General features: G+C 37.5%; 1 protein-coding gene across 1 annotated transcript in view; it reads left to right on the top strand.

The window, feature by feature from the left end:
- The window catches only part of LOC150086688 (clotting factor C-like), a 163,237-nt gene that overhangs the window by 16,511 nt on the left and 120,605 nt on the right, over window positions 1-26,121 (top strand). Inside the window, exon 2 of the mRNA XM_090372690.1 lies at window positions 15,363-15,492. Coding sequence (XP_090228816.1) covers window positions 15,363-15,492 — 130 coding nt within the window. The remainder of the gene's footprint in view (window positions 1-15,362; window positions 15,493-26,121) is intronic.

The raw sequence follows: 26,121 nt of genomic DNA, 5'->3' as shown, positions 1-26,121 counted from the left end.
CATAATAGATTAAGTTCAGTGTAGTAAACAAGCACCGATTTTTAGGTAGTGCTGATGGTGTTTCTCTCTTTTATACTAAACAAGCAAGCCACAGTTACCTGTAAATAAACAATGAACAGACACAATCTGGCCTTTGTGTCGTTAAGCCCAATACCAACAACAGCAAGCCACAATCAGTTAAAGTCAGATCAGCTTAGCCAGACTCTCACGTCCACCAACCAAGCGGCTAAAGCAGTAGCATGATATGGGGTAAGTTCTGTCGATATGGATTTGGTACCCTCATGCCGTAAGAAGGTCGTGTTATCTCCAATGAATATCCTTCTGTTGTATAGGACCAACTTCACCTTGCAGTGCTTTATTTTTACTTGGATTCCGATGGATTCTTTCAGGACGACAACACAACTATTTACCAAGCAAAAATTATATTCGAATCGTTCCTTGAACATTTCCAAGATTTCCATGCCTAATTCTACAGATTCGAATCTGATTGAGAATGTTTCGGATATGTTGGAAAGGGCAGTTCGGCTTCACAGTTCTCTACCAACCACAATACAGCAGCTGACAGATATCCTGATGCAAGGATGTCACATATGGAGCTAGACTCCGCCCCTTCCACAACCTGTACGGACTGTAATTCGGGCAAAAAGTGTCCCTACTAGATATTGAATAAAGGTTTCTAATTTTTTTGTCCAATAAAATAAGAAATAACAGTATGGTGACTTGGCGGTTTGCCATTCGTTTGGAGAAGTTTGTGTATGAATCCCGTATGAGACTGAAGGAGTTTACAAAGGTCTGAGTTAAGTGATCGGAGACGAAGGTAGTAGGGCCTCCACTGGATAGTATTGTCAGAGTTTATTTTTTATTTATTTTTATTTTTGTCTTTTCCAGCTCGAACATTCGCACATACAGATCGGTCTGTGAACACACTTGTAGAGATATAATATACATATAATCCCCAACCCTTCTGCTGAGCGGAAGTATTTCGTGGACAACGTCTCTCCCCATATCCAAGGAGGTCAAAAACACCGAGTTTTCTTGTGGCATAGGAAACCATACGATCCCCTTGTGAAAATAGTGAATACTTGTAGATGAGCTCAAGGGCTGGCCCAGAATTTTCTAAAAAAAAAAGGGGGGGGGGAGACTAAAGCAGTGTTCTAGGGAATCATTACGCTTTAATCCTCATGTAGTAATAATAAATCCACATATCATAAGGATGAGGGGAGTACCTATGACTGGATGGAAATGAGCTTACCCTTGGTAAGGTCATTTCATGGTCTTCGGAGAGAGCACAATAGCCATGTTAGTCAGTATCAGGTGAGTCCTGTATGGGTTTTTATCCTGGAATTCAGGATTTTCATCCCGAAAAAACTGATAATCATTGAATATCAGTTTGAATTGAATATTTCAATTGAATCATTGAAAAACTGATAATCATTGAACTTACAGACATAATATAATGGTGATATTAGCTGCTCCGGCGCTTGTTCTGAACTATACATTACTAATTGACTGACTCACTGACTATCATCAATTATACATTACTAATTGACTGGCTCTCCATTTAGATCTGACACTGGCATATTACCCCAAGGGCTCATCTGGTGAGTATGGGCTTGGCAAACCCGGGGTCCTGAGCTGGATATCATCATTCTTCTCTTTCTTGGCGATTCCCTTCTACTTCTCTCTCTCTCTCTTAGGGTAACGCGGGAATTTTTTTTTTTTTTGACAGGTGCAGCATAAGCTTCAGGCTTCCTTGCACCATATGGCTAATAATAATAATATTGGGATATCCTAATAATTTGAGAAGGCATTATAGTTTACTACGATAAGATTCAGTTAAAATGTTATTACACTACTGTGCTCAAAACGATCACGGCCAAATACAGTAATATTAATGAGCAATCCTAAGATTTTATTTTTCCTGACATAAGTTTATTTATTGTAGTTTAGATATTTTTTATTTATTAAATTTAGTTAATATATACACACTTTATTTTTACAGTGTTATCCATTGATCATACAACCTTTTCGTTAATAACGTATTCGTGGTAACCATGGCAACAGAGTACTCGTTAATCATCGGATATGGAATGAGACTTTTAGATTGGTGGTGAAGGCTGTTAGCACCAGCCTAGCATTTATTAGTGCAGTGTATAATATAGATTTTTCCAAGAGCGTGTTTATTTTGGAATATTACCTTACATCAAATCATTTTGCAATGCCAAAAGGCGTTCAATAATAAATATCGAAATAAGCCTGAACCAAATAAGCAACCATTCATCGCACTGTACAACATTTTCACCAAGAAAGTAGTGTTAATGACCATAAGTCAATGGTTTTAACAGACGATAAACTATGAAGCGCCTTTGTCTATCCATAATACGCCTATGAGGCGTCTTATGGGTGCTCCCCTTCAAAAAAAGAATAATAAATATGTATTTATTATTTTTTATATTATTATATTTATATTTATATTAGGGCCACCTGAGAACTAACTTATTTGCCTGTGTGTGCTGTCTATTCGATTTGCATTTTTTGCTAGATGAAAACCCAAATTTCAGAAGAGGTGGGAGAATCTTGCATTCCATGCCTGAAGCCGACTAACTCGGCCACGATTGAAAAAAAGTTCATAAAGGTCCTCGCGTCATTGACGGATCGAACGCGAGTCTTTTCCACGCAGTGTGTGACGAAAATAAGAATTTTCGTTTTTAATTTTTAAAATTTGTAAAATATTAAACTCCAGATATTGACCTCTCTTGATAGGCGCCTTTTTTGTGATGCAGAACTTGCATACTTTATGCGCTAACCCTATGCAGGAAGTTGAAGAGAGCGTTTCTGATTTTTATACAGTTAAAATTTTGTATTCGTTTTTAATGTCATAAGAGAAACTTAGCAGAATAATAAATAAATTTTCTGTTTATACTCCAGGGTGACCAAATGGTGAGGGCAGTTAAGTTTAGCTGTTCTGTTATTATTTTTTATTCTCGATTTTTGTATTGGGTTTAAACAGTTTTCACATAAGCAAAATTTATTTCTTATATGTGTAGTTACCGCTACTAAATTGTCCAGGCATTATCACAGCCGGAAAAATTTTTGAGGTTCTCGCTTTCAGTTTCTCTGAGTTTCCCAGCAAAACTACTGTAATTAGGTCACAACCTTCAAAAATTCCAGGACGTCTTGTGGGAAGTTTCTCTAAACTTCAGCTTTCCGTTCTCAGAATCAGCGAAATGTGTTACTTGCCATCTGAGGAGAGGATAAGGAACTGGAATTTGACCTTTGTTACCTTGCCTTGGTCGGCAGCTACTGTTTATATTCTCAGCTACATATTGCATGCTGCATAGAAAATCATAAAAAAACACATTTCTTGATGAGAAGGCATTCATATAATTAGTACCACGGAGTAGTCCTTAGCCCTTGGAACCTTCTAGTATCAGAGTAATTACGATTCACATTTTAAACACTGATTAAATGCTTAATTTACAGAACACATTTACACACAGCCACACACATATGCTCACAATGTATATTGTGCAGGGTTTTAGAGATCACATATGGGAGTTGTTGTAGGATTTTAGGCTTATCAGCAACTTAGACCATATTTTGCGGTATATATTGCGCCTGTAAATTGCGGATGGTCGATTTGCTGGAAGAAAAACCCAAATATCCGGGTGAAAAACCATGCTACTCTCGCCTGAGACCAACTAACTCAGCCACGTTTTGAAAAAGGTCCATAAAAATTCCTTGCGTCATTACGGGATTCGAATGGGAGAAACTCTTTACCATTATTTTTCGCATTTTTTTCTTAGCCTTTTCCTAGTTTGCTTTACAATCTCTTGTTCTCTGTGTAATTTTATTAGACATTAATTTGTACTTGTCTCAATATTCAGTGTCTCTGGGTAATTTATGTTCATCCCATCAACTTTATTTTCTGTTATTAACTTCATAAATTCAGCGACCTTCGGGGGTAGCAGAGAATATAATCAGCGCCCTTCCCATACCAGTTGAAAAAGGTCTGGGTTCAAATGCCGTCAATGACGCAAAGAACTTTTATGGATATTTTTTTACAACTTAGCTGAGTCAGTCGGTCTCAGGAGAAGGTTGCATGGGTTTTTCTTCCGTAAACTCGTGCTTTTTCGTCTAACAAACAGGAAAATCGACCACAGATTACACCCAATATGCAGACATATATATTATATATTATTACAATATTATAATTCTTCATGCATTAACAATCTGCAGATAAAGGAACCACTAGGTGGCAGTGATCACAGTGTGCTGAAGTGGGATTTACTGAAAGAGATAACTACCATCAGGGGTAAAGGAAAGGGTTTTTGCTTTCGTAAAGGCGACTACGATGGTCTGAAACAGTATTTAAATTCTATACAGCGGGACCAACTGATGATGTTACCAACAGCAAATTCAAAATGGGAAGCATTCAAAGAACTTATCTTGGAAGCTACTAGGCTTTACATACCAACTAAGAAATATTGTTCAAGGTTTAGGCCTAAATGGATGTCAGACGAACTAATGAGACATATGGTATAGAAGAAAAATGCATGGGATACATATAAATTAATGGGTGACATGGAAGCCTATGATAGATATAAGCCAGTCTGTAACCAAGTCACAAAGGAGACTGGGCAAGCAAAGACAGATTATGAGAAATCTTTGGCAAATGCAAAGTAAAACAGAAAAGAGTTCTTTACCTATCTAAACTCTAGAAGGAAAGGGATGAATCAGATTGGTCCACTGGATATTGATGGTTCAACAGTTGAGGATCCTGCTCATGTGGCTGACAAACTAAACGAGTATTTTGCATCTACATTCACACATAAGGAGTTATTCAGCGAGGGGAATGCCAGAGGTGTATTCAGCTCTGGCAGTGAGCTGGATGATTTTGTAATAACTGAGAGGAAAGGGGAGGAGAAATTGTTGAGGATAAACATAAAAAAAAGGCACCTGGGGTGGACGAGATCTATCCAGTTATATTAAAGGAGGCAGCAAAGGAATTAAGCAAACCCTTAGCCATAATTATGAGAGCTTCTTTGGACTCAGATGAGGTACCCATAGACTGGAGATGTGCATTTGTGACCCCAACTCACAAAGGAGGATCAAAGGCTGACACAAGTAATTATAGACCTGTGAGTTTAACTTCTGTTCCAGGAAAATTAATGGAGGTACTGGTTAAAGAAGCACTGCAGGATCATCTAGCCAAAACTTAAGATATAGCTCGGACACAGCATGGTTTTGTTAAGGGAAAGTCTTGCCTAACCAATTTGATTGGATACTATGATGTGGTCACAAAGGAACTGGATGCCAAGTATAATTTTGATATCATATATTTGGATGCTAGAAAGGCTTTTAATACTATTGCACATGGAAGACTGCTGCACAAATTGGAGCAGTGTGGCATTGGAGGCAAATTGCTGCTATGGATAAAGGGATGGTTGAGGGGGAGAAGACAGAGAGTGGTAATCAATGGACACTACTCATCGTGAACTAATATTATTAGTGGAGTCCCTCAGGGTTTAGTGTTGGGTCCATTATTGTTTTCTGTATTTATAATTGATATTGATGATGGTATATCAAGCTTAATGTCCAAATTTGCAGACGATACAAAGGTTGCAGGGTTGTTAAGGACACTACTGACGCTATGCTGCTGCAACAGGATCTGGAAAGGTTGAGCAGATGGGCTGAGAGGTGGCAAATGAAGTTTAACATTGACAAATGTAAAGTACTACATATGGGAAACAGCAACCCCAGAGCAATGTATCAACTCTGTGGTACTACACTGACAGTGGTAGAGAATGAAAAGGACCTGGGTGTAATTGTGCAGGCAGATATGAAGTTCTCTGAGCAGTGCAGACGGGCTGCAAGAGTAGCTCATGGTGTATTGTCGATGATATACAGGAATTTTTCTAGCAGGGATAAGGAGGTGATTATTCTCTTGTATAAGACAATGGTCAGGCCACACCTTGAGTACTGTATACAGGTCTGGAGGTCTCATTTCAAGAAGGATGTAGAGCTGCTGGAACGAGTATAGAGAAGGGCAACAAGATTAGTGAATGGAACAAAGGGTTGCTCTTACGAAGAAAGGCTTAAGTTTTGCAAATTACAGTGTCTGGAGACTAGGCACCTGCGAGATGATCTGATAGAGGTGTATAAAGCCTTGAATGGTTTGAGCATGCTGAATGCCGATGGGATTCTTCCTCTTGCTCAGAATAATCACCTGAGGGGCATAAATTCAAATTTAGGAAAGACAGATGTAGGATAGACGTGCGGAAATTTGCCTTTAGCCAGCGAGTGGTTGGTTGGTGGAACAGACTTCCATCCCTTGTTGTGGAAGTTGATAGCCTAAATAAATTTAAGGCTCAACTGGACAGGTATTTCGAACGAACGGAAGGGTGAAATGGAAGTGTTTTTTTTTTTTGTTTTTTTTTAAGCTGATGCTGCATATGCATCAGCCTTTCTTGCATCATATGTCTCTGCTAATGATAATGCTAATTGATGTGACGCTAGTATTGAACTGGCTTACCGGGTTAGCCGGGTGGGTAAAGTACCTAACTGGCAATCCAAAGGTCGTGGGTTTGAATTCCGCCTTGGGCTTGGATCAAAGTACTGCAAAAACCTTGGGAGATGCATTATGGCTACAGAAGCCGATGCGCCAACAACTACCAAAAAAAAAAAAAAAAAAAAGTATCGAACTGTCCATTTTATTAGGACAATCGACACTAGAGAAGAGTGAAGTATTTTTTAAGTAGCAAAAGACCTCCTGGGTTCATAGATGCAAAAGGTGATAATAATCTGTGGCGTATACGCTTGTGATTGTGAAATGAACCAATAGCAGACTCAGAAGTTGGGGCGGGGTGGGGAGGAATCGGTCTGAACTGCAGTTTTGTTGAAAAATATTGCATATGGAATGCCATTCGTTAATCTACAGTAATCAAAGCAATATTTTAAGTTCCGAAACTTTATATGTAAAAAATTATTTTATGTATGAAAATTTCAAATAATTTTTGTATATACATTTGTACGTTTTTTATATACAGAGTGTTTCAAAAATGATGGTCATTAATTTAAACGTGAAAAGTACATTCCATTTTTTTCCCTCCATTTATTTACACAATTTTATGTACATTCTCATGATATAAATAATTTATATACAAGGTTATATACAGTTTTATAGACATTATCATATATAATGATAATCAAGGTACTGTGTGTGTGTGTGTGTGTGTGTGTGTGTGTGTGTGTGTGTGTGTGTGTGTGTGTGTGTGTGTGTGTGTGTGTTCTTATATCGGGGTGCCTCCTAGGCGTTAGCCCATCTCCATCTTTGTACTTTGTTATGGTGCAGAATCTCTGCATAATGGGCCTGAAAAGTGTCAGTGTATGTGTGCAATATTAATGTGTGTTGTTTTGTTTGTCAGGCTATTATGCCACCAGGGTGCAGCCATCGTATGGGCAGCTGCTGCCTTGTGCCCATCCCTAGCACCGTGCCTGGGTCAACAGTTATCCTGTACCGGTGTAATTACCACCGATAATCTCGCATCCGCCAGAGGTAGTGGAATACTGGCGAGTGCCTGCAATCCCACTCCCAGGTGAAAAGTACAAACTAAAATAATCAAAAAAGTCCCAGTGAACATCAGGCCACAAATGAACCGTTTTCGAGATAATGCATATTTTCTGTTTAGATCCGCCACTGACTATGGGAGCACTAGTTTAGCAAAAAACTGTGAATACTTGCTAAGGGTGGTTTTATTAAACATAAGATAATATATTTTAATTTTTGGTTTCAACACCACAGGATTTTACAGATGTTACATGCTACAGGATGTTACAAAAGGTGTTCAAAATGCTGTCATTGCATCCGTACGCAGCTTTGTAGTCTTCTCTGCATTGAGTTGCGAATCCTCAGGTATTCCCGGGTGAAATTTTTCTGAGTGAAAAACACCAGCACTGGACTATCGAGGATTGGAAAACAGTTGCTTGGCCTGACGAGTCGAGGATTCCTGGTGCATCATGTTGATGGAAGGCTCAGAATTTGGCGAAAATTCCGTCATGCCTGACGACTACTGTGCAAGGCGGTGGGGACAGTATTATGGTGTGAGGAATGTGTTCTTGACACCCGTTGGGTACATTGATACCCATAGATTCACGTCTGAATGCCACATTATTGTGTATAGTGTATAGTGTGTTCGTGTCTAACGGCACCAGGGGTTTCCCCCATCTCCGCGTTGCTTTCATTGTGGGTGTAACAGTTCACTGTAAAGGCCAGAAATTTAAAAGTGTATGGATATTGTATGATTGTAGTGTTGTGTATCGTTGTTCTTCTGGCCATTTAGCCGCTAGATCCCTGCTGGGGCCCAATGTTGTCCACACTATGCCTCGTGGAGGCAGACCAGGTACACTAGTATTGAAATATTTACTCTGGCAGATCCTGCCACCTAATTTCCTGATATTTCAGTGGCTAGGACCTATATGCCACATCATACCTAAACATCGTTGCTGACCAAGTGCATCCATTCATGTTGACAGTTTATCATCAGTCAGATGATTACTTCCAGCAGGATAATGCGCCAGTGCACAAAGCCCGAATCAGTATAGAATGGTTCCAGGAACATGACAATGACTTTTCCTTGCTGCAGTGGCCCGCTCAGTCCACGGATCTCAATCCTATTCAACATATTTGGGATGAGTTGGAAAGGGCTGTTCGCAGTAGGCCTACACCTCCCTCGAATTTCAAGGAACTGCACGACACACTCATGTCTGTATGGTACTCCATTCCTGCACAACGTTTTCAGCATCTTGTTCAATCCATGCCTAGACGAATTCAGGCTGTTCTGAAGGCTAAAGGAGGCTCAACGCGCTACTAGGTAGGTGTACCTAATAAAGTGGCAGCACAGTGTATATATCATCATATAAGTTACTAAGTGCAACTGATAAATTTCCTCCGTCCAAAACAAAATTTTCTGGGTCAGTCAATCAAGTGAACTTCGTAACTTAAGTGAACTCCAGTCTGTATGGAATTATAACCTATTTAAGAACAGAAGTAGTAGTAGTAGGGTTTTCGGAGCATTAGCTACTAAGGCCATATTGCTCTGTGTATACTAACTGTAAATTGCCTGTGTTGTGTGCTCGATTCTTCTGTTTCTGGTTTTTTTTCTACCGAGTTTTTGGGAGAAAAAACATGCTACCTTCGCCTAGACCGACTAAATCAGCCACTTTGTGAAAAAGGCCCACAGAAATTTCTCGCGTCATTGATGGGATTCGAACTCGGGTCTTTTCCTCCCGTGGGGGGTGGACGGCGATTTTACCAACTGTACTACCCACGAGGGCTTAAAAACACGATCAACTGATAAAACCAATTCACAATTAACTTGGGTTGTCGAAATTAGTATAAGGGTTAGTCACTGAAATGAACTGAGTAACTTAGTGAATTACTCTAATCTGCGTAGTGTAATCTGCGTAGTATAACCCGTTTTAAAATAGATCAATTGATAAAAAATTTACAATTAGTTAGGTGTTGTATTTAGTACGTAAAAGGCAATTAAGACTATGGTTGCACATTGTCTTCAAGGTGTGTGTTTTAAAGGTCGACTTATCCAAAATTTTAATTCAGAAGTTTAACCAAAAGGTTTATGGTATATGATAAAATAAGTAAACAGTTTTACTTTAAGATACTCTAAAATAAAGAGTTAAGATGTAAGTCCAAACTATTATTTTTAGGCCACCCGAATAATTAAATTCATCTGCCGAGCTGTGTTTTATGTCTGTTAATTGAGTGTGTTCTATGGTCGATTTGTCTGTTTTGCTGGACGAAAAATCCCAGTTTCTGGTGGAAAAACCTTGCTGACGTAGCCGAGTGGTCAGGAGCGAGAGTGCGTAGCACGGGTTCCTAGAGTGGACCGGGGTTCAAGCCCGTGACAACTAAATACGATCAATATTTGTATTGACGATTTATTGTAAACGCTACTGACTTGGTTGTCGTGCTGGAGTATAAACAGAAAATTAAATTTTTTTATCTACGCCTGAGACCGACTAACTGAGCCACGGAGTTAAAAAAGCCCATTAAAGTTCCTCGCGTCATCGACGGGATTCGATCCTGGGCCTTTCTGCTCTCGGTGTGGGAAGACGCTGATGATACCACTCTGCTACCGCGCAGACACTACCTGGCAGACTGGAAAGAATTAATAATTGAAGTAATTTTTACGTTTTTAACATTATACGACATAACGCCCTTCTAAAACAAAACTCCTAACAGGATGCCATAGCTAGGCGATCAAATGCCGGGAATTGCATGTAGGTTTTGTGTGACGTGAATGGGCTTTTCCACTTCATCCCATCGAGACTTCATATTAGTGTATTCTGTCGTTGGGAGGTGGCAGGAACATTTTGGGTTTTTCTCACACTGTGGCCTAGTTAGTCTGTATAAATGATCTAGAGCAGGGGTGGCCAACTTAATTTATGATGCGACCTACTTTTTTTCTTCAAAATGTGCCGCGATCTACTATCTCAAGAATATCATTGCACAATGGTTAAAAAAGTTAATCAACACATATTGAAAAACGTGGAACCAAACCAGGAATTTAAAAGTTCGCTGCATTTTTTTACATTTGGGTACTTTTCTCGGCAAACATATTTACAGAAGTCTTTTTCTGATGACCTGGCTTTTAGGAAGATATCGTTTTGCAATGTAATAATTTCATTTTCAAGTAACATTTTCTCCATGTGAAAAATCTCGGCGATTTTTTCTGCAATTTATGGATAAGAAATATATTGAACGATGTCTTCAATTGTTTTAAAATCGCTGAAGTTGGCTTAAAAATCATCCACAACTTTCTCAATTTCAGAAACATATTTCTCACTATTAAATTCAAAAACAGGATATTTTTGAATGACCTTGCATATTTGCAAAATGATCGAATTTTTTTTTCTTTTAGATCCTTGGCCATTGCCAAAATTTGATATGTATATGCAGAAATACTACTAATCGTGTCACCTACGTTTTTATTTTTTCCTTGTAATTCCAAATTCAGATCACTTAATTTACTGTAAAATCTGCCAAAAAAGCCAGATCACACATCCACTCCGTATCTTGTAGTTACTGATAATCATCTACCCTTTGATCAACAAATTTTTTAATTTCATTCAGCAAATTTCGAAATGTCTGTAGAAATTACTCTGACTCAGCCACCTCACATCTGTGTATAATATCATATCTGGTTCATTTTCATCGAGTTGCATTTTCAAAAGTCTCCTTTGAAGAGATTGTCCTCTGATGGAATTCACGATTTTGAAAGCTATGTCCATAACACTTTTAGTATTTAATCTTTTCTGGCTAACACTTGTTGGTGGATGATACAGTGGGAACTCTAAAAATATGGGAATTCATCATCCTTTTGGCACAATGCGATGAATCCGTTAAGATTCCCTCTCATTGCTTTAGTTCCACTATTGTTATTGATACGAGCTTAAATAGTGGTCATTTAATTCTTTCAATAAAACTTTTGAATGCGTTAAATATATCAAGACCTCTAGTTCTTTTTTTTTTTAACGAAACCATGCGCAGCAGTTCTTCTCTAGTGGCAGAATAATCAAAAACCATACGAACAAAAACGAGCAACTGAGCTGTATCACTGACGTCTATAGATTCATCCAATTGTAAAGAAAATGATACACAATTAGGAATATGAGCACGCAGCTGTTCGCTTACATTTTTACTCATTTTTTCGATGCGTCGCATCACAGTATTTCGAGATAATTGCAGATCTTGAAGAGCACTTTTAATTTCATTTTGTTCTTAAAATTTTCAAAAAGAGAATCTGTTATTTCTAAAAATGCGTCTTTGACGAATTGACCATCAGAAAACGGTTTGCATTTTTTGCGAGAAGATGACTCACTTTAAATGCTGCTACAGTTACTGCTGTTGTAAATTAGGTGTCAGGAATAAATTTTGTTTTGCGAATAATTTGGATTTAAGTTATTTTAATTAATTTTTTCTAAGGTCACTATTAGGCAGAAAATCCGATTGGTATTTACCATGGAGTGCGTTGAAGTGGCTTTCTAAATTTCCTTTTTTGGGTATAGCCAAGGAAGCATTGCAAATCAAACAACATGTTTCTTTTATCATTAAATGATAAGTTTTACACTTAGATGAAAAAAACATTATTTTACACTTAGATAAATAAAAAATGATTAGTCAAAATCTAAATGTTGTTATTATTATGATGCGCCCCACTGCGTACGCTTATTACAAATCCGTTGAACCACGTGGCTACCCTTGTTGTTGCGCAGCCGCTAAGCTCGTCTAGTGAAAATTCACAGTTACGTTGTGGAGAGCATGTGTATGTTTAGAATTCTTTTTAGATTAAGGGTATTGAATTCTTATTTAGAATTTAATTCTTGAGATCGCGGCACATTTCGAAGAAAAAAAGTAGATCTCATCACAAATCCAGTTGGTCACCCGTGTTATATATATCAATTGTACTCAAACTGTGGATACACACAGTTTGAGTACATGAAGAAAATTTTAAAGGGGGACTCCAGATTTCAATTTGCACCAGGGCGCCAGATTGCGATTGGCACCCCGGGCGCCACATACCCTAGGAACGACCCTGCTTTGCAGGTCCTTTCAGGGAACACCTATTCTGGCATAACGAAATTAATTTACTTAAAAATTATTTGTAAATTTTTAATATCTGTGTGGTAGGCAATGGCATACCACCACATTATCTGATGCCACAGAGACCATAACAAAACCAACACAAAAAACTGCTGTTAAAGGAAGACCTGCAACTAGGTGGAAGGATGGTATCATTGAACTTTTGGGCGTGACATTTTGCGATACCGCTCGTATAGCAGATGATCGATGCAGTTGGAGGAATTTGTTGGTGGCCACAACAGCTCCTCAGGGAATTATGTGACTGGAAGAAGGAAGATGGTCAATTTATTTGTATTAATCATCGTGTTAATTCTTTTGGGATTGGTGTCTAGGACCTCAAAATGTTGAAATATAAATGACATCCAACTACACAAAATTTCGCAGCAGTCGGTCTCCCAAAGTTGCACAACACCTTAGAGTTCGGAGTTGGGATGAGCCCGCCCGGAGTCACAAGACGGGAAACACTGAATACTAACGCCTTAGAGCTCCAACTAATATAAACCATATGGCTAATAATAATAATAATAATAATAATAATAATAATAATAATAATAAACACTAATGATTTAGGTGTCATAAATTTCGTAAAAATAAAAATAATAGGGGTGCAAATAATCTCTTAGAAAATTTTAAGGGGTATGAGAGCAAAAAAAGGTTGCTTACCACTGCTTTATTATTTAAGTTTAAGTGAAGCTGAGTTTGAGTTATAAATAATTTTGTCGAAGATAAAAAATTTCAAGCATTGTTTCAGTTTCATAATTAGAGTAACAATAAATTTAATTAAAAATAGATTTTTTTAAAGTTACACAGCTTTAATATTCACGTGCTAAAATAATAATAATAATAATAATAAAATGGAACCATTTAGATGGAAATTATTCCTTCTAATTGATTCTCAGTCTAGAAAAGAAAAAAAAAATTCCTTCTTTTTTTATTATGGGTAGATTTTATTTTACTATTTTAAAAAATTTTCCTCCACATTTTCTGCTGGTCAATGTCAACAAGAATATTTATTGTACAGTCACATTCATTTTTGTTTTAACTTGATAACAGAGGATGTAGGAAAAATTCATAGAGAAAAGATTAAGAAACTGAGGCCTGAGAATGAAGTACAAAGAGCAGAGAAGAAATGGAAAGGATTTAAAAAGGCTTTGGTTGCACCTGCAGAGAAAGCACGTGGGAGGACAAGCAGTGTGAGGTGATTGACTGTGCGTATATATAAAAAAGGAGACAGGAAAAGGTGTGAGAATTATAGAAGGACCACTCTGATTGGTCACATATGGAAATTGTACCAAAGTATAGTGGAGAGGGGAGTATAAGAAAAGGTTGAAAGCGGGATGAGCGAAATGCAGAGTGGCTTCAGAAAAGGTAACTTGACCCTGGATCTAATTTTTGCTGTGAGAAAAATTATGGAAGAACATTACGCGTATAGAAGGGTCTATGAGTGGCTTTTTTCGATATTGAAAAGGTGTGTGATAATGTAGAGAGAAGAAAGGTATGGGAAGTGTTCAGGAAAGAGAAGTAGGAACGTTGTTGATAGAGTACATTAAAAATCTATACTGAGGGACTGATGTGAAAACATTGATTGGAAACACAGGCCGGTTGAAATTAATAATGGACTGAGACAGGATAGTGCACTCTTACTTTTACTGTTCATGCTTGTAATGGATCATACAGCAAATTCTGTGGAGAAAAGGATTGGGACAGAAAAAAATGACAGTGATGATGTTTGCTGATGATTTGTTGATTTATGGGGATGGAGAAGAGGAGGTACAGGAGTAGGTAAAAAGCGAGGTGGAAAAGGCAAATAAATAAATAAATACAAATTAAAGTTTAGTGATACTAAGAGTAACGCAGTGAGAATGACAAGATGGAGGGAGAGGAGGAAATTAACATCTTTATTGAGAGAAAAAAGATAGAAGGAGTGGATAGTTTCAGATATTTAGGGAGTGAAGTAGAAAGAAGGAAGAATTTTTATAGAGATATGTAGAACAGACCAAGGAAGAATGTTTTATTACTGTAAAAGATCTAGTTTGAAGAAAGAAGGTAACTGAAAAGTACAAGATGGTACTCAATAGAGTTTATTATGTATCAGTAATAACGTACGGATGGGAATCGTAGGTAATGCGGGAAATGGACATTATCAGAATGCAAGCGATGGAAATGAAGTTTTTGAGAGGTTTGTGGAAAGATTAGGAGAGACAAGAGTAAGAAATGCGGCCATTCTGGAGAAGGTGGATGAAGAACGATTGCGAGAAATGACAAGAGGCACAGACTGATTTGGTTTGGACATAGAATGGAGGATAACAGACTGCCAGAGAGGATATTAGAAATGAAAATAGAGGAAAAGCCCAAGAGGAAGGCCGAGAAGAAGATGGCAAGAAGAGATGAAGAGCGATGTGGAGAGAAGAGGCATTAGCTGGGAAAAGCTGGGGAGAGAGAGGAATGGTGGGAAGATAGAGCTAAAAAAATGGAGAAGACTGGTTTCCTTATCGACCTGTCAAGAAGCTGAAACGACAATGGATAAGTAAGTAACAGAATTCCAAAGTGGATTCAGGAACGTCATCTGCAAAAATAAGCAATTACTTCAGTATATTGAATATTCTGCATGTAGGGTTTCCAATAATAATTTTAATTGCTTTTCTCACAACGTATCATGTACCAAACTGTTTTACATCAAATTTTATTATTCAATTTTTAGGCTTATTAGTGGCCTTGGCCATCGTTCATATTTGTGAATCCCGAGGAGTTGATATCGGTCTTTGTGATGATGCAAACTTTCAGTGTCAATGTGGGGTTAATGGTTACACCATTCATGTTTCTGTGAAACAGTAAGTAATTGTATATTTTGATTTAATTATTTCTGAATATTCTGCATTAAATTAATTCATTTTTAATGACATACTTCAATTACTAAATTATACAAACTGGTTTCCTAAAATTCGGTTAATAAGTTTTAAGGAGTATATGTAAGTAAAATTTTCTTTGTTTCGTCCTCTTTTAAATGTTTTTGGTAAGAATGTTGTTATTAAGATGCATCCAGTAGCTGTATAAGATGCATTTCTGACATTTAAAGTGAAAGGGGGCTAAGGTCCCCTTCCCATTCCCGGAAGCATTTTGTTTTACTTTTAAATAATTATACTGTCACGTGTTGACACTTGAAAAAGCTATAAATCCAGATGTAATGTATATTAGCGTATTATTTGGTGTCATGTGGAATTAAACATATGGCATGCGTAACTGAATTAACGCTCTGATCATTCGGCTGTGGTCTCAGGCGAGGGTAGCATGGTTTTGCTTCCGGATACTCTGGTTTTTCGTCTAGAAAACAGAAAAATCAACCCCATCAGCGACTAAGGCCAATATGGCCTTAGTCGCTGATGCTCCTAAAACCCTACAACAATATTTGGCTGTGATCGTGCCGACTTACAAGTTCAAAGTCCCTTTGTATTCACTAAAACACGGAACACTATCTTGATTAGCAGTTTGTTCGAGAGAGTACAATAAATAAATAATGCAACAGTTTGATAATTAAGTTCCAAGGACTGAATCCAATGCGCCATGCCCTTGTGGGTAGCACAGCTGGTATTCTACCCACACAGGGTGGAAAAGACCCCAGTTCGAATCCCGTCAATGAAGCGAGGAATTTTTATGCGTTTTTTCACACCGTGATTGAGTTAGTTTGTCTCAAGCGAGGCTAGCGTAGTTTTTTTCTACCGGAAACTCGGTTTTTCTCCCAGCAAACAGTAAATCGACCACAGAACACAATTTACAGAGATATTATATACGAATCAATATGGCTTAAGTTGGCGATGCGCCTAAAATCCTTCAACAACAACAACAACAACAATCAATGCACCATATCAGCTAAGTTATGAATATTGACTGCTTTTTTATTTTTATTTTTATTTTTTTTTATTTTTTTATTTTTTTCGCTGGCCTCCAAGTTTGGGCAGCCTTGGGGGCGGGATTGCTGGCACCTACCAGTATAGCACTACTTCCGGTAGGTGCAGGATTTGTGCATTACAGCACACATAGAGAATGGTGGATCCAGGTGTTAGTTAATCCCTGGTGGCGAAATGGCCTGACATAATGCTCTTTTTTTCAGGCCTGTCTTGCAGACGTTCTGAGCTTTCTCAGGAGTAAAAGGTGGAGATGGGCTTGTGTCTAGGAGCCACCCTTCATATCAGGACACACACAATCAATGTACAGAAAGACTACAGTATATATAAGAGCATGTATATAAATCTGTATATAAATATTGTATATAAATTGATTAATATTGTATGTAAATTGATTAAGATAACTTGAGAATGTATATACAGTTGTGTGTTAATAAATAAAATAAAAAATGATACTCGAGGAAAAAATGCAAATTATATTAAATGATCTATTTGCATGGACCAAACTTAACAAACTAAAAATATCACCAACAAAGACCAAATTTATGACCTTCAAAGCTCATTTTAACTATAATCGACCTCCTAAGATCTTGATAGACAACTCTCAAATCCCATATGTATCCCAAAACAAATATTTAGGCATCCTAATCGATGATAAATTAAGCTTTCTGCCACATGTATGTAAACTTAGAGATAAAATAAGGAATTTTACTGCCTCAATCATAAGAATATCAAGGAAAGAATGGGGTCTTAGTAAAAGAATCTTGTTTTTATATTATAAAACAATATTTCTGCCAATAGTCTCATATGCTGCAACCATTTGGTATCACAGAGTCATAACGGTTAAAATGAAAATGAAACTTATTTCTCTTCAAAGATCCATGTTATTATCTGTTTTAAATTCTCCTAGAACTGTATCAAACAACGCATTACAAGTCTTAGCAGGAACCATTCCCCTGGATCTGTATATCGTATTCAAGGGGATGACAGGTCGGCTTAGGAAAGGTTTGGCTTCGGAACTAATGGGAATAACATCTGATCCAGTGAACGAGGTCAAACAAGAAAAGAAAAGATTGTGGGAACATCTGACATCTGTGTGGCAGGATCGGTGGAATGCCAGCGAACATGGAACAGTTACGAGGCAATTTATAACCAAAGTGAATTTTACTGCCGCCAAGGAAATAAATCCTTGGTTTGCTCCTTCGATGAATACAACGTACTTATTAACGGGACATGGATCCCTTAGAGCCAAGTTACACGAACGTGGACTTGAGCCAGACCCTTACTGCACTTGTGGGGGTGTGGAAACTTGGTCTCATGTTTTATTTGACTGCCCACAGTATCTTCAGGCACGTTTAGTGTTGTTTAGCAGTGTATCGGATCTGACAGAAGATAACGTAAGTCCCTTAGTAGAAAGCTGTAGGAATTTTAATGCTTTACAGACATTTTCAGCGACTGTTTTTAAAAGAAGACTAGAAATAAGATCCCTTCACCCTCGAGGAAATTAAATGTAGGATGTACAGATTAATTAATAAAGTCACGGTGGTCTTCTCCGTTTTGTGCCAGCATGTATTAAAACTCTTCTTTAGGTGGTTCTCTTCTAGTTGCTGAAGACTTCTAATTATTCTTTTTCCCGAGAGCCCTAACTTGTGTATGATTTGGAATTCCAGTAACAGTCCATGGGTAAGAGAATGTAGTTCATATCTATATGGTCACAGATCTAGATGTCACTTAAGACCACACAAGGTATAACTCCAAAAGTTTCAGAGGAGGTTGTGCTTGTAAACTATGTTTCCATCTAGTTCCTTAGTTTTTGATTTCAGGTGTCACGCCCCAGAATCAATCAACATTCTTATTGAGAATCCTGTTAACACCCGAGGGTCCCTGTATATCCTCCCATTAGAGTTCTATTGAGGCATCCAATCTGCGACTTCCAACCAGCTGAGATCCGGGGAAGACTACTGGAACTGACTTCTTTTTCTTGAATGAAATCAAACTGGACAGTTCAACTTGTGACTTCATTTGAAAATAAGAAAATGTACTGAGAATAAATGAACTGTGGTGAAAAAGACTAAGACTAGGAAATCATGTATATATGTTAGTATAATTGATATAATTGTTTTACTAGAACATCATGTATATAACTACTAGTTTTTTTTTTTTTAGCTGGCTCTCCGGTAAGGGCAACCTGGGAGCGAGATTGCAGGCACTCGCCAGTATTGCACTCCCTCTGGCGGGTGCGAGTTTTCGGTGGTAATAACACCGGTATAGAAGGACTGTTGATCCAGGCCCGGTGCTAGGGATGGGCACCAGGCAGCAGCTGCCCATACGTTGGCTGCACCCTGGTGGCATAATAGCCTGTCACAAACAAAACAACACACATACACTGACACTTTTCAGGCCCATTATGCAGAGTTTCTGCACCATAACAGAGTACAAAGGTGGAGATGGGCCTAGGAGCCACCCCGATATAAGAACACACATGCAAACACACACAGTACCTTGATTACCATTATATAGAATGGATATATATATATATGTATATGATAATGTCCATAAAACTGTATATAATCTTGTATATAAATTGTTTATATCATGAGAATGTACATAAAATTGTGTGTGTAAATAAATGGAATGGAAAAAATGGAAATGCTTATCTCTGTAGGTCATTCACGCACAGTCATTTTAGAGCTCTTCTTTTGTTCAAGCTGTTTGTCGTTGAATTAAGTGACAAAGACAAAAAAAAAATTCAAATTATTATATTAGGGCCACTCGTAATTTCTTACCTATGCCTGTTTACATATTGTCTGTAAATTGGGTGTGTTCTCTGGTCAATTTGCCTATTTTGCTGGACGAAAAAACCCCAGTTTCTGGAGGAAAAGGTTTTGGTTGATAAGTTTATCTTTTTTAAATTAAATCGAAGCTTTTTGGTATTATTTAACTTCCAGAAAACTTTTTCCCAAAACATTTAAGGTAATCATTTTCGATTACACGCTTGATCGTAATTAATCATGACGTACAAATATCAGAACCAAGGGAACTGGTGTTTCAATATTTGCATGTGTTGGATAAATTTTTGACAAAAAATGTTTAACCTTTTTTTTTTTGCCAGTCTTACAATAAGTACAAATTAGTCTTTAATCAAGTCACGAAGAATGTGAAGAAAAGTGGCAAAGATTCTTTGCTTATGTTAACATTAGAAGAGAAGAAATGAACCACATGATGGTATGCTACTGCAACAAGACCTATAAAAATTAGACAGATGGGCTGAGAGGTGGCAATTGAGGTTTAACATTGATGATTGCAAAGTAAGTACTGGATATGGGTATCAGTAATACCAGAATAACATACAAGTTGAATGGTATCACACTCAAGGTAATGGAAAACAAATACCTGGAGTAAATGTACAGTTCGAAATGAAGTTCTCTGAATAATACAAGTCAGGCTACAAGGACAGTTCGTGGATTTCTTTCAATGATGTACAGAAATTTTTCCAGCAGGGACAAGAAGGTGATTAAACCCTTTTATAAGACAATGGTTAGAACGCATCTTGAGCACTGCATACAGCTTCATTTTAGGAAGTACGTAGATCTCTTGAAGCGGGTGAAGAGAAGAGCACCAAGAATAGTCAGGGGCACAAAATGTACTTTTATCAAGAAAAGTCAATTATGCAAATTGCAGAAACTTGGAACTAGGTATCTGTGCAGAGACATAATGAAGTATATGGCTTCAAATGGATTGAGTAAACTAAATGATGATGATATCCTTGCTCTTTCTCGGACGGCGCACGTAAGGGACTTCGATTTAAATTGAAAAAAAGATGGTTGCAGGATATATGTGCAGAAATTTTCTTTTAGCGAGGGTAATTGCTTGTTGGAAGAATTTCCATCTGATGATATGGAAATATGTTGTGAATAAAGTTAAGGATGAACAAATGAAATGGCAATTTTTTTTTTCTTGGTTGATACTATAAGCTTGCTTCTCTGCATCACATGCCACTAATACTAATATTTTTTGATTCACGTCCTGGTTTTAAGTCTAAAAATTACAGAATTCTGCATTTCATGATGCCAACCGGGCAGCTGGCATCCTGAAATACAGAAATATCGAAATCATGATTGTCCCTCAAATGTTCAGTAAAAGGCACAACCTGATCATCCAGGATATTTGTATAGCCGGCCTGATTCATCCTTGTTGGTATTTCAAGTAGGGGACCCACTTCATAATATTTAAAACATCTCCAAAACTTCACTGATCCATCAACCACATCTTGCATACAGTCTAGATGAAACGCCTTATTACTTCTCTTAGATTCGTACTACATTACCTCTCCAGTCATCAAACTTCCAGTTTATATTCCTTATAGCCCATACTAAACGGGCTTTTTATGCGCAGCTGTTAACGTGGTTCTTTGTCTGGAAATCCAGCTCCAGATGCTCATGTTATGCAATTATCTTCTAAATCGGAGACGAGGTCCTTGGTTAACTGCTTGACTTAGCCGAGTGGTCAGGAGCACACGCTCTTTGAGTGGACCGGGATTCAAGCCCGTGACTGCTAAATACGATTAACATTTGTATTGATCGATTTATTGTAAATTCCAGACCACCAGGTCTGGAATTTACCACTCGGCCACCCTGGCGTTAAGGCCGAGTAGTTAAAGGGCCAGAACCTGCCAAGCCAGAGTTCAAATACCTTGCTAGAGACTAAACGCAACTATACGTGATAATCGTGTCCGATCAGAATCACTGAGTAGAGACATTCGACCACAATTCTGCCGGTGATTTCTGATTGATTTCAAATGATACGTCATCGCTCCTTTTTGCCATTTCTTAAAAACTTCACACGTTTTTAATCTCTTACATGACCTAAAATACCACAAGTGACTTTTTTTTTTTTTTTTTTGTTTTTGTTTTGTCCGGTCTCTGTATCAGTATGAATAATTGTTTCCATCAAGAAAGAAAGAAAGGAAAAAAATGTCCACTCTCACTTTAATGTTGTTGATTAACAGAAAATTGCTTCTTAACATCAAAACACGTGTTCTTTAAAATGCAAATTGCAGTAAATTAGACAGTTCCTGATAGTTTTCTATAATCTGCAAAACGATCTTTATTAAAACCTCTTACATGCAGGATGTATGTCCCGTGAAACCAAAGATAAGAAATAAATTAAATATCCTTCCTGTCTAGGGGTAGACGTTCTGAAGTAATGAAATACTTTGCTTAAACTATGGACGATAGATTGATGAACGTTACCATGTCGACTTTTTTCACAAACGACAATCTAAAAGATCTAAAAAGAATCACAAACTACACTGACTGGTCAAAAAATTAGAAACATTTATTCAATATATAGTATGGCAACCTTTTGCACGAATTACAACCCATACACGTCTTGGCATGGATCCTATAAGGCGTCTAATGGAGTCTAGTTCCTGACTTGACCATTCGTCCATTAGGATATTTTCCAGTTGTATTATGGTCGGTAGAGAACTATAAAGCCGAATTGACCATTCCAACATGTCCCAGACATTCTCAATTGGATTCAGATCTGGAGAATTAGGCGATCAGGACAGATGTTGGAAATCTTGGGAATGTTCCTCGAACCATTCAGATACAGTTTTTGAACGGTGAATAGTTGCGTTGTTGTAGGGGGGGGGAGGATTCTGCCTCAGAAACATAGCAGTAATTTTTCTCGATATTTAACGATATTGAGAAATGTATGATATGGAGTTGTCTCATTGCTATTTGTAACCACGGTTATGTTCAAGTTTCTCAATTCGTACATGTAGGAGTAAACTCAGATAAAGACCAGCTAAATGCATTTATTACACTGACTGGTCTGAAAATTAGAGGCCATTTGCAGTGGCGTCAACAGATTATTAAACGTATACGGTATGCAAATATTGCAATGTTGCCTTCACGTGGATAATGGTTTAACTATAACTGATTTTTAATTTGAGTCAGTAATCTTTTCATTTTCTTGTTCATAAATAAACAAGTGAGTTAACGTACGCAGTGCATTACATTTCAGGCGTGTTAGCAAATAGTATTCATTCATGAGTTATATATATATAAAAGATTAAAAAGCAACGATTTTTATGCGCAAAACGAGAAAATTTCATTTTTGCAGATCCCCCACATAGCTGAAATGATATGTATAAAAAAAATAAATAAAAAAATAAATAAAATAAATAATAATTGCCGGATTTGGGAAGGGAAGATAAATCGTTTTAACAGAGCGAAAAAAATATAAAATTTCATGAAAATCCATTCACTGGGAGTCGAGTAATAATTTTTGGATTTCTACGAATTCGATTTTAATGAAATTTGAATGGCTCTACAAATCTTTCGAAAAGGTCCAAATATAAAATTTCATGAAAATCCATCCACTTGGGAGTCGGTTTGTTACATGAGGATGGAAATAAAATAAAATAAATAATAATTACTGGCTTTCTATTGGTCCTGTTTTAATGAAATTTAGAATGGCTCAACAAATCTTTTTAAAAGTCCCAAATATAAAATTTCATGAAAATCCGACCATTGGGAGTGAGCTGTTAACATGCGAACAGACGGACATGGTGACGACAATAGGTGCATAATACGTATATGCTAACGCGTCTAAAAAGTACCTGTTTCCCATTCGATGAGAACAACTCTAGCAATGAGAAATAGTTATTCTTTTAGGGTTTATAGCCAACCTAACCTGATCTATTCATTCACCTAACAATGGCCTACTCAACTATATTACTTAAAATTACTTCTCAAAATTCAGGTCATTTGTTTTATGGTCAGTAAAATGGGTGCAGTGCTGGATTTGGGGTTCCCATTTTAAAGAAATGTACTTATCCGTAGCCAAGTGGTCAAGTGCAGGAGTGCAGTAGCACTCGCTCTTTGAGTAGACCACGGTTCAAGTCGCTGACTTCTAAATACGGTCGATCCATCAACCTTCAGCTGGACCAGCGTGCCAGTTTATGGTCTATTTTCCTCAACATGGATTGTTGAGGAGGCTTCCATCCTGCAGTGGATTGACAATGGCTGCAGTTTTATTTATAACTATATATTTATTTATAATTACAGTATATTTTTTGTACATTAAAGACTAATGAAATGAAAAAAAAATTATTTTTTATATTGTAAGAAAACTATTTTATTATAATATTTATTATTCGATACTTGTAGCCGAATGGCTAGCGCTGGAGTGAAATCTTACGGATTTGAATTGGACCTGGTTCGACGCTAAGCACAGTTAATGATGACATTTATCATTAGCAGCTAAATACAGTTAATGATAATATTTATCGTCAAGATGATTAATTGTAAATTCCTCTGACCCAGTGGTAGTGCCATAGCATAAGAATATTTATTTTTAATGTCCATCGTGAGAGTGTGGCGGTTTCGCCACACTCTCACAATGGATAGGTCGGGTTACAAATGCCATCACTGACTGAAGGGATTTCTAAAGACCTCTTCAATCGAAGCCGAGCTATCAGATCTCAGACGGAATGAGTGGCAGTTACCCAGTCGCTAAACTGTCATATCACCAGATCTGGAAATGCTTATGGGCCAATCGATTTTGTAGTATAGTTGCTGAAGAGCACATGTACGTATGTATAGTTATAGCAGTTCCTAAGGATTCCCTCAAACTCGCCTCATGTGGCTTTGTTGAACATCTCTGCAAAGTCATATATGTTGTGTGTGGTCACTTAGCAACCAGCCAGCAAAAGTCACTTGGAAATGTGCTCTGGCCACCATCTTTACTATGAAGAGGCGAGTCATCTGGATGCAATTAAAGCACAGTTTTTCGGTCCCCTCACCACAACCCTGGGGCTGTAATGAAAGTCCCCATAACGGAAATGAGAAAGATAGACAAGGTATTATATATGTATTATATTAATATATAATAATTATTATATATTAATAATATTAGTTGGAGGTGTTAACAGACGAGAGAAGGGTTTGTTTGTTTTTTTTTGTTGTTGTTGGAGGGATAGGTTACTTTCTAGTAAGGTTAGTGCAGTGGCGCGTTATTCTATAGGCAAAAAAAGCCATCTGCCTGGGACCCTGATTAGTGGGGGCCCTAAAATCACTGTTTCAAAAACTCATTACTGTTTTTTACTAATATTTTTAAGTGGTTTTTATTGGAAACTGAACTTTCTACCTGCCAAGGTCAGTGAACTTTACTTGAAGATTAATTTGAAAATTACGTTTTTTTTTCAAAAATGGTTTTATCGATTTTGATGACATTTTATATTTAGTTCTTATGTCATATAATTTGTTTGTTTTGTTGTCACAATAAAATGAAATCGAAAATGTGCTTTATTAGTTTTTTCTTTAGATTGGGTCCCCAAATTCCATTTTGCCTTGGGCCCCATGAAGGTATAGATGGTGCCCCATTCCATTTTTCCTTAGGCTCCATGAAGGTATAACGCTCACTGGGTTAGTGGCGTTTTTTTGTTTTTTAGTATATTCTCTCACCCCTCGTAGAGCACAGCAGGATGGGTACTACAAAAAAAAAAAAAAAAAAAATATATATATATATATCGTGTGGGTCACAGTTTGAAGTTTCGACCACACTGACGCTTTTATTGCACCAAAACAACTAAGTTATGAGGAATTGGTGTACTGAAGAGGTGGCCAACTGTAGCACGTGTAGCTCTTGCTAGGGTACGCTTCTCAATCCCACTATAAAAAAAAAAAAAAAAAAAAAAGAAACGTAAAATAGTGTACAACCGATTTCAAAATTCGAAGTTAAATACATGCTCTTTGAGTTCCACTTTTATTTCCAGAAACTATTATTCGGATTTCAACGTGCCATGAGCCTAGATTTGTATTTACTGGTGTTTATGATTAATTTAGAGCAGGTGAGTAGGGTGTTAGTGAGCTCCTAATGGCGTCGATTATGTGAAGATCAACATTTCCACCGATGGGATTCTTACACTTGTTCAGATTAAGAACCTAAGGGGGCATAAATTCAAATTGAGGAAAGACAGCTGTAGAATAAAAAAAAAAAAAAAAAAAAGTAAATTGCAGCCATTATCAACCCACTGCAGGATGGAAGCCTCCTCAACAATTCATGATGAGGGAAATGGACCATACTCTGCCACGCTGGTCCAGTGCGGGTTGGCAGATCCACCGTATTTAGCAGTCAGGGGCTTGAACCCCGGTCTACTCAAAGAGCGTGTGCCAATGCACTCCCGCTCCTGACCACTCGGCTACGGAGGCTGTTGAGAATAGATGTGCGGAAATTTGCCTTTAGCCAGCGGGTGGTTAATTGCTGGAACAAACTTCCATCTGTGGTTGTGGAAGTTGATAGGTGAAATAAATTTAAGGAGGAACTGGACAAACATTTAGAGGGAATGGTTGTGTGATTTCATTTTTTTTTTTTTTTTTTTGGCTGATGCTACATAAGCTCATACGCTTGCTTTCTTGCATCACATGCCACGATTACTATTACTATTACTATTTGTTTGCTAACCTGTATTAAATATTTTATAAACGTAAAAATTGTTCTAATCTTGTTTTATTATTAGTGCTTAGCGTAAAATTGCTTTATATAGTA

This window comes from Mastigoproctus giganteus, chromosome 4 (genome assembly GCF_048544385.1).
Source record: "Mastigoproctus giganteus isolate SK-2022 chromosome 4, ASM4854438v1, whole genome shotgun sequence".
In the NCBI taxonomy this organism is placed as follows: Eukaryota; Metazoa; Arthropoda; class Arachnida; order Uropygi; family Thelyphonidae; genus Mastigoproctus; species Mastigoproctus giganteus.
Note: the sequence above shows the minus strand (reverse complement) of the source record. Positions and strands in the feature narration are given on the sequence as shown.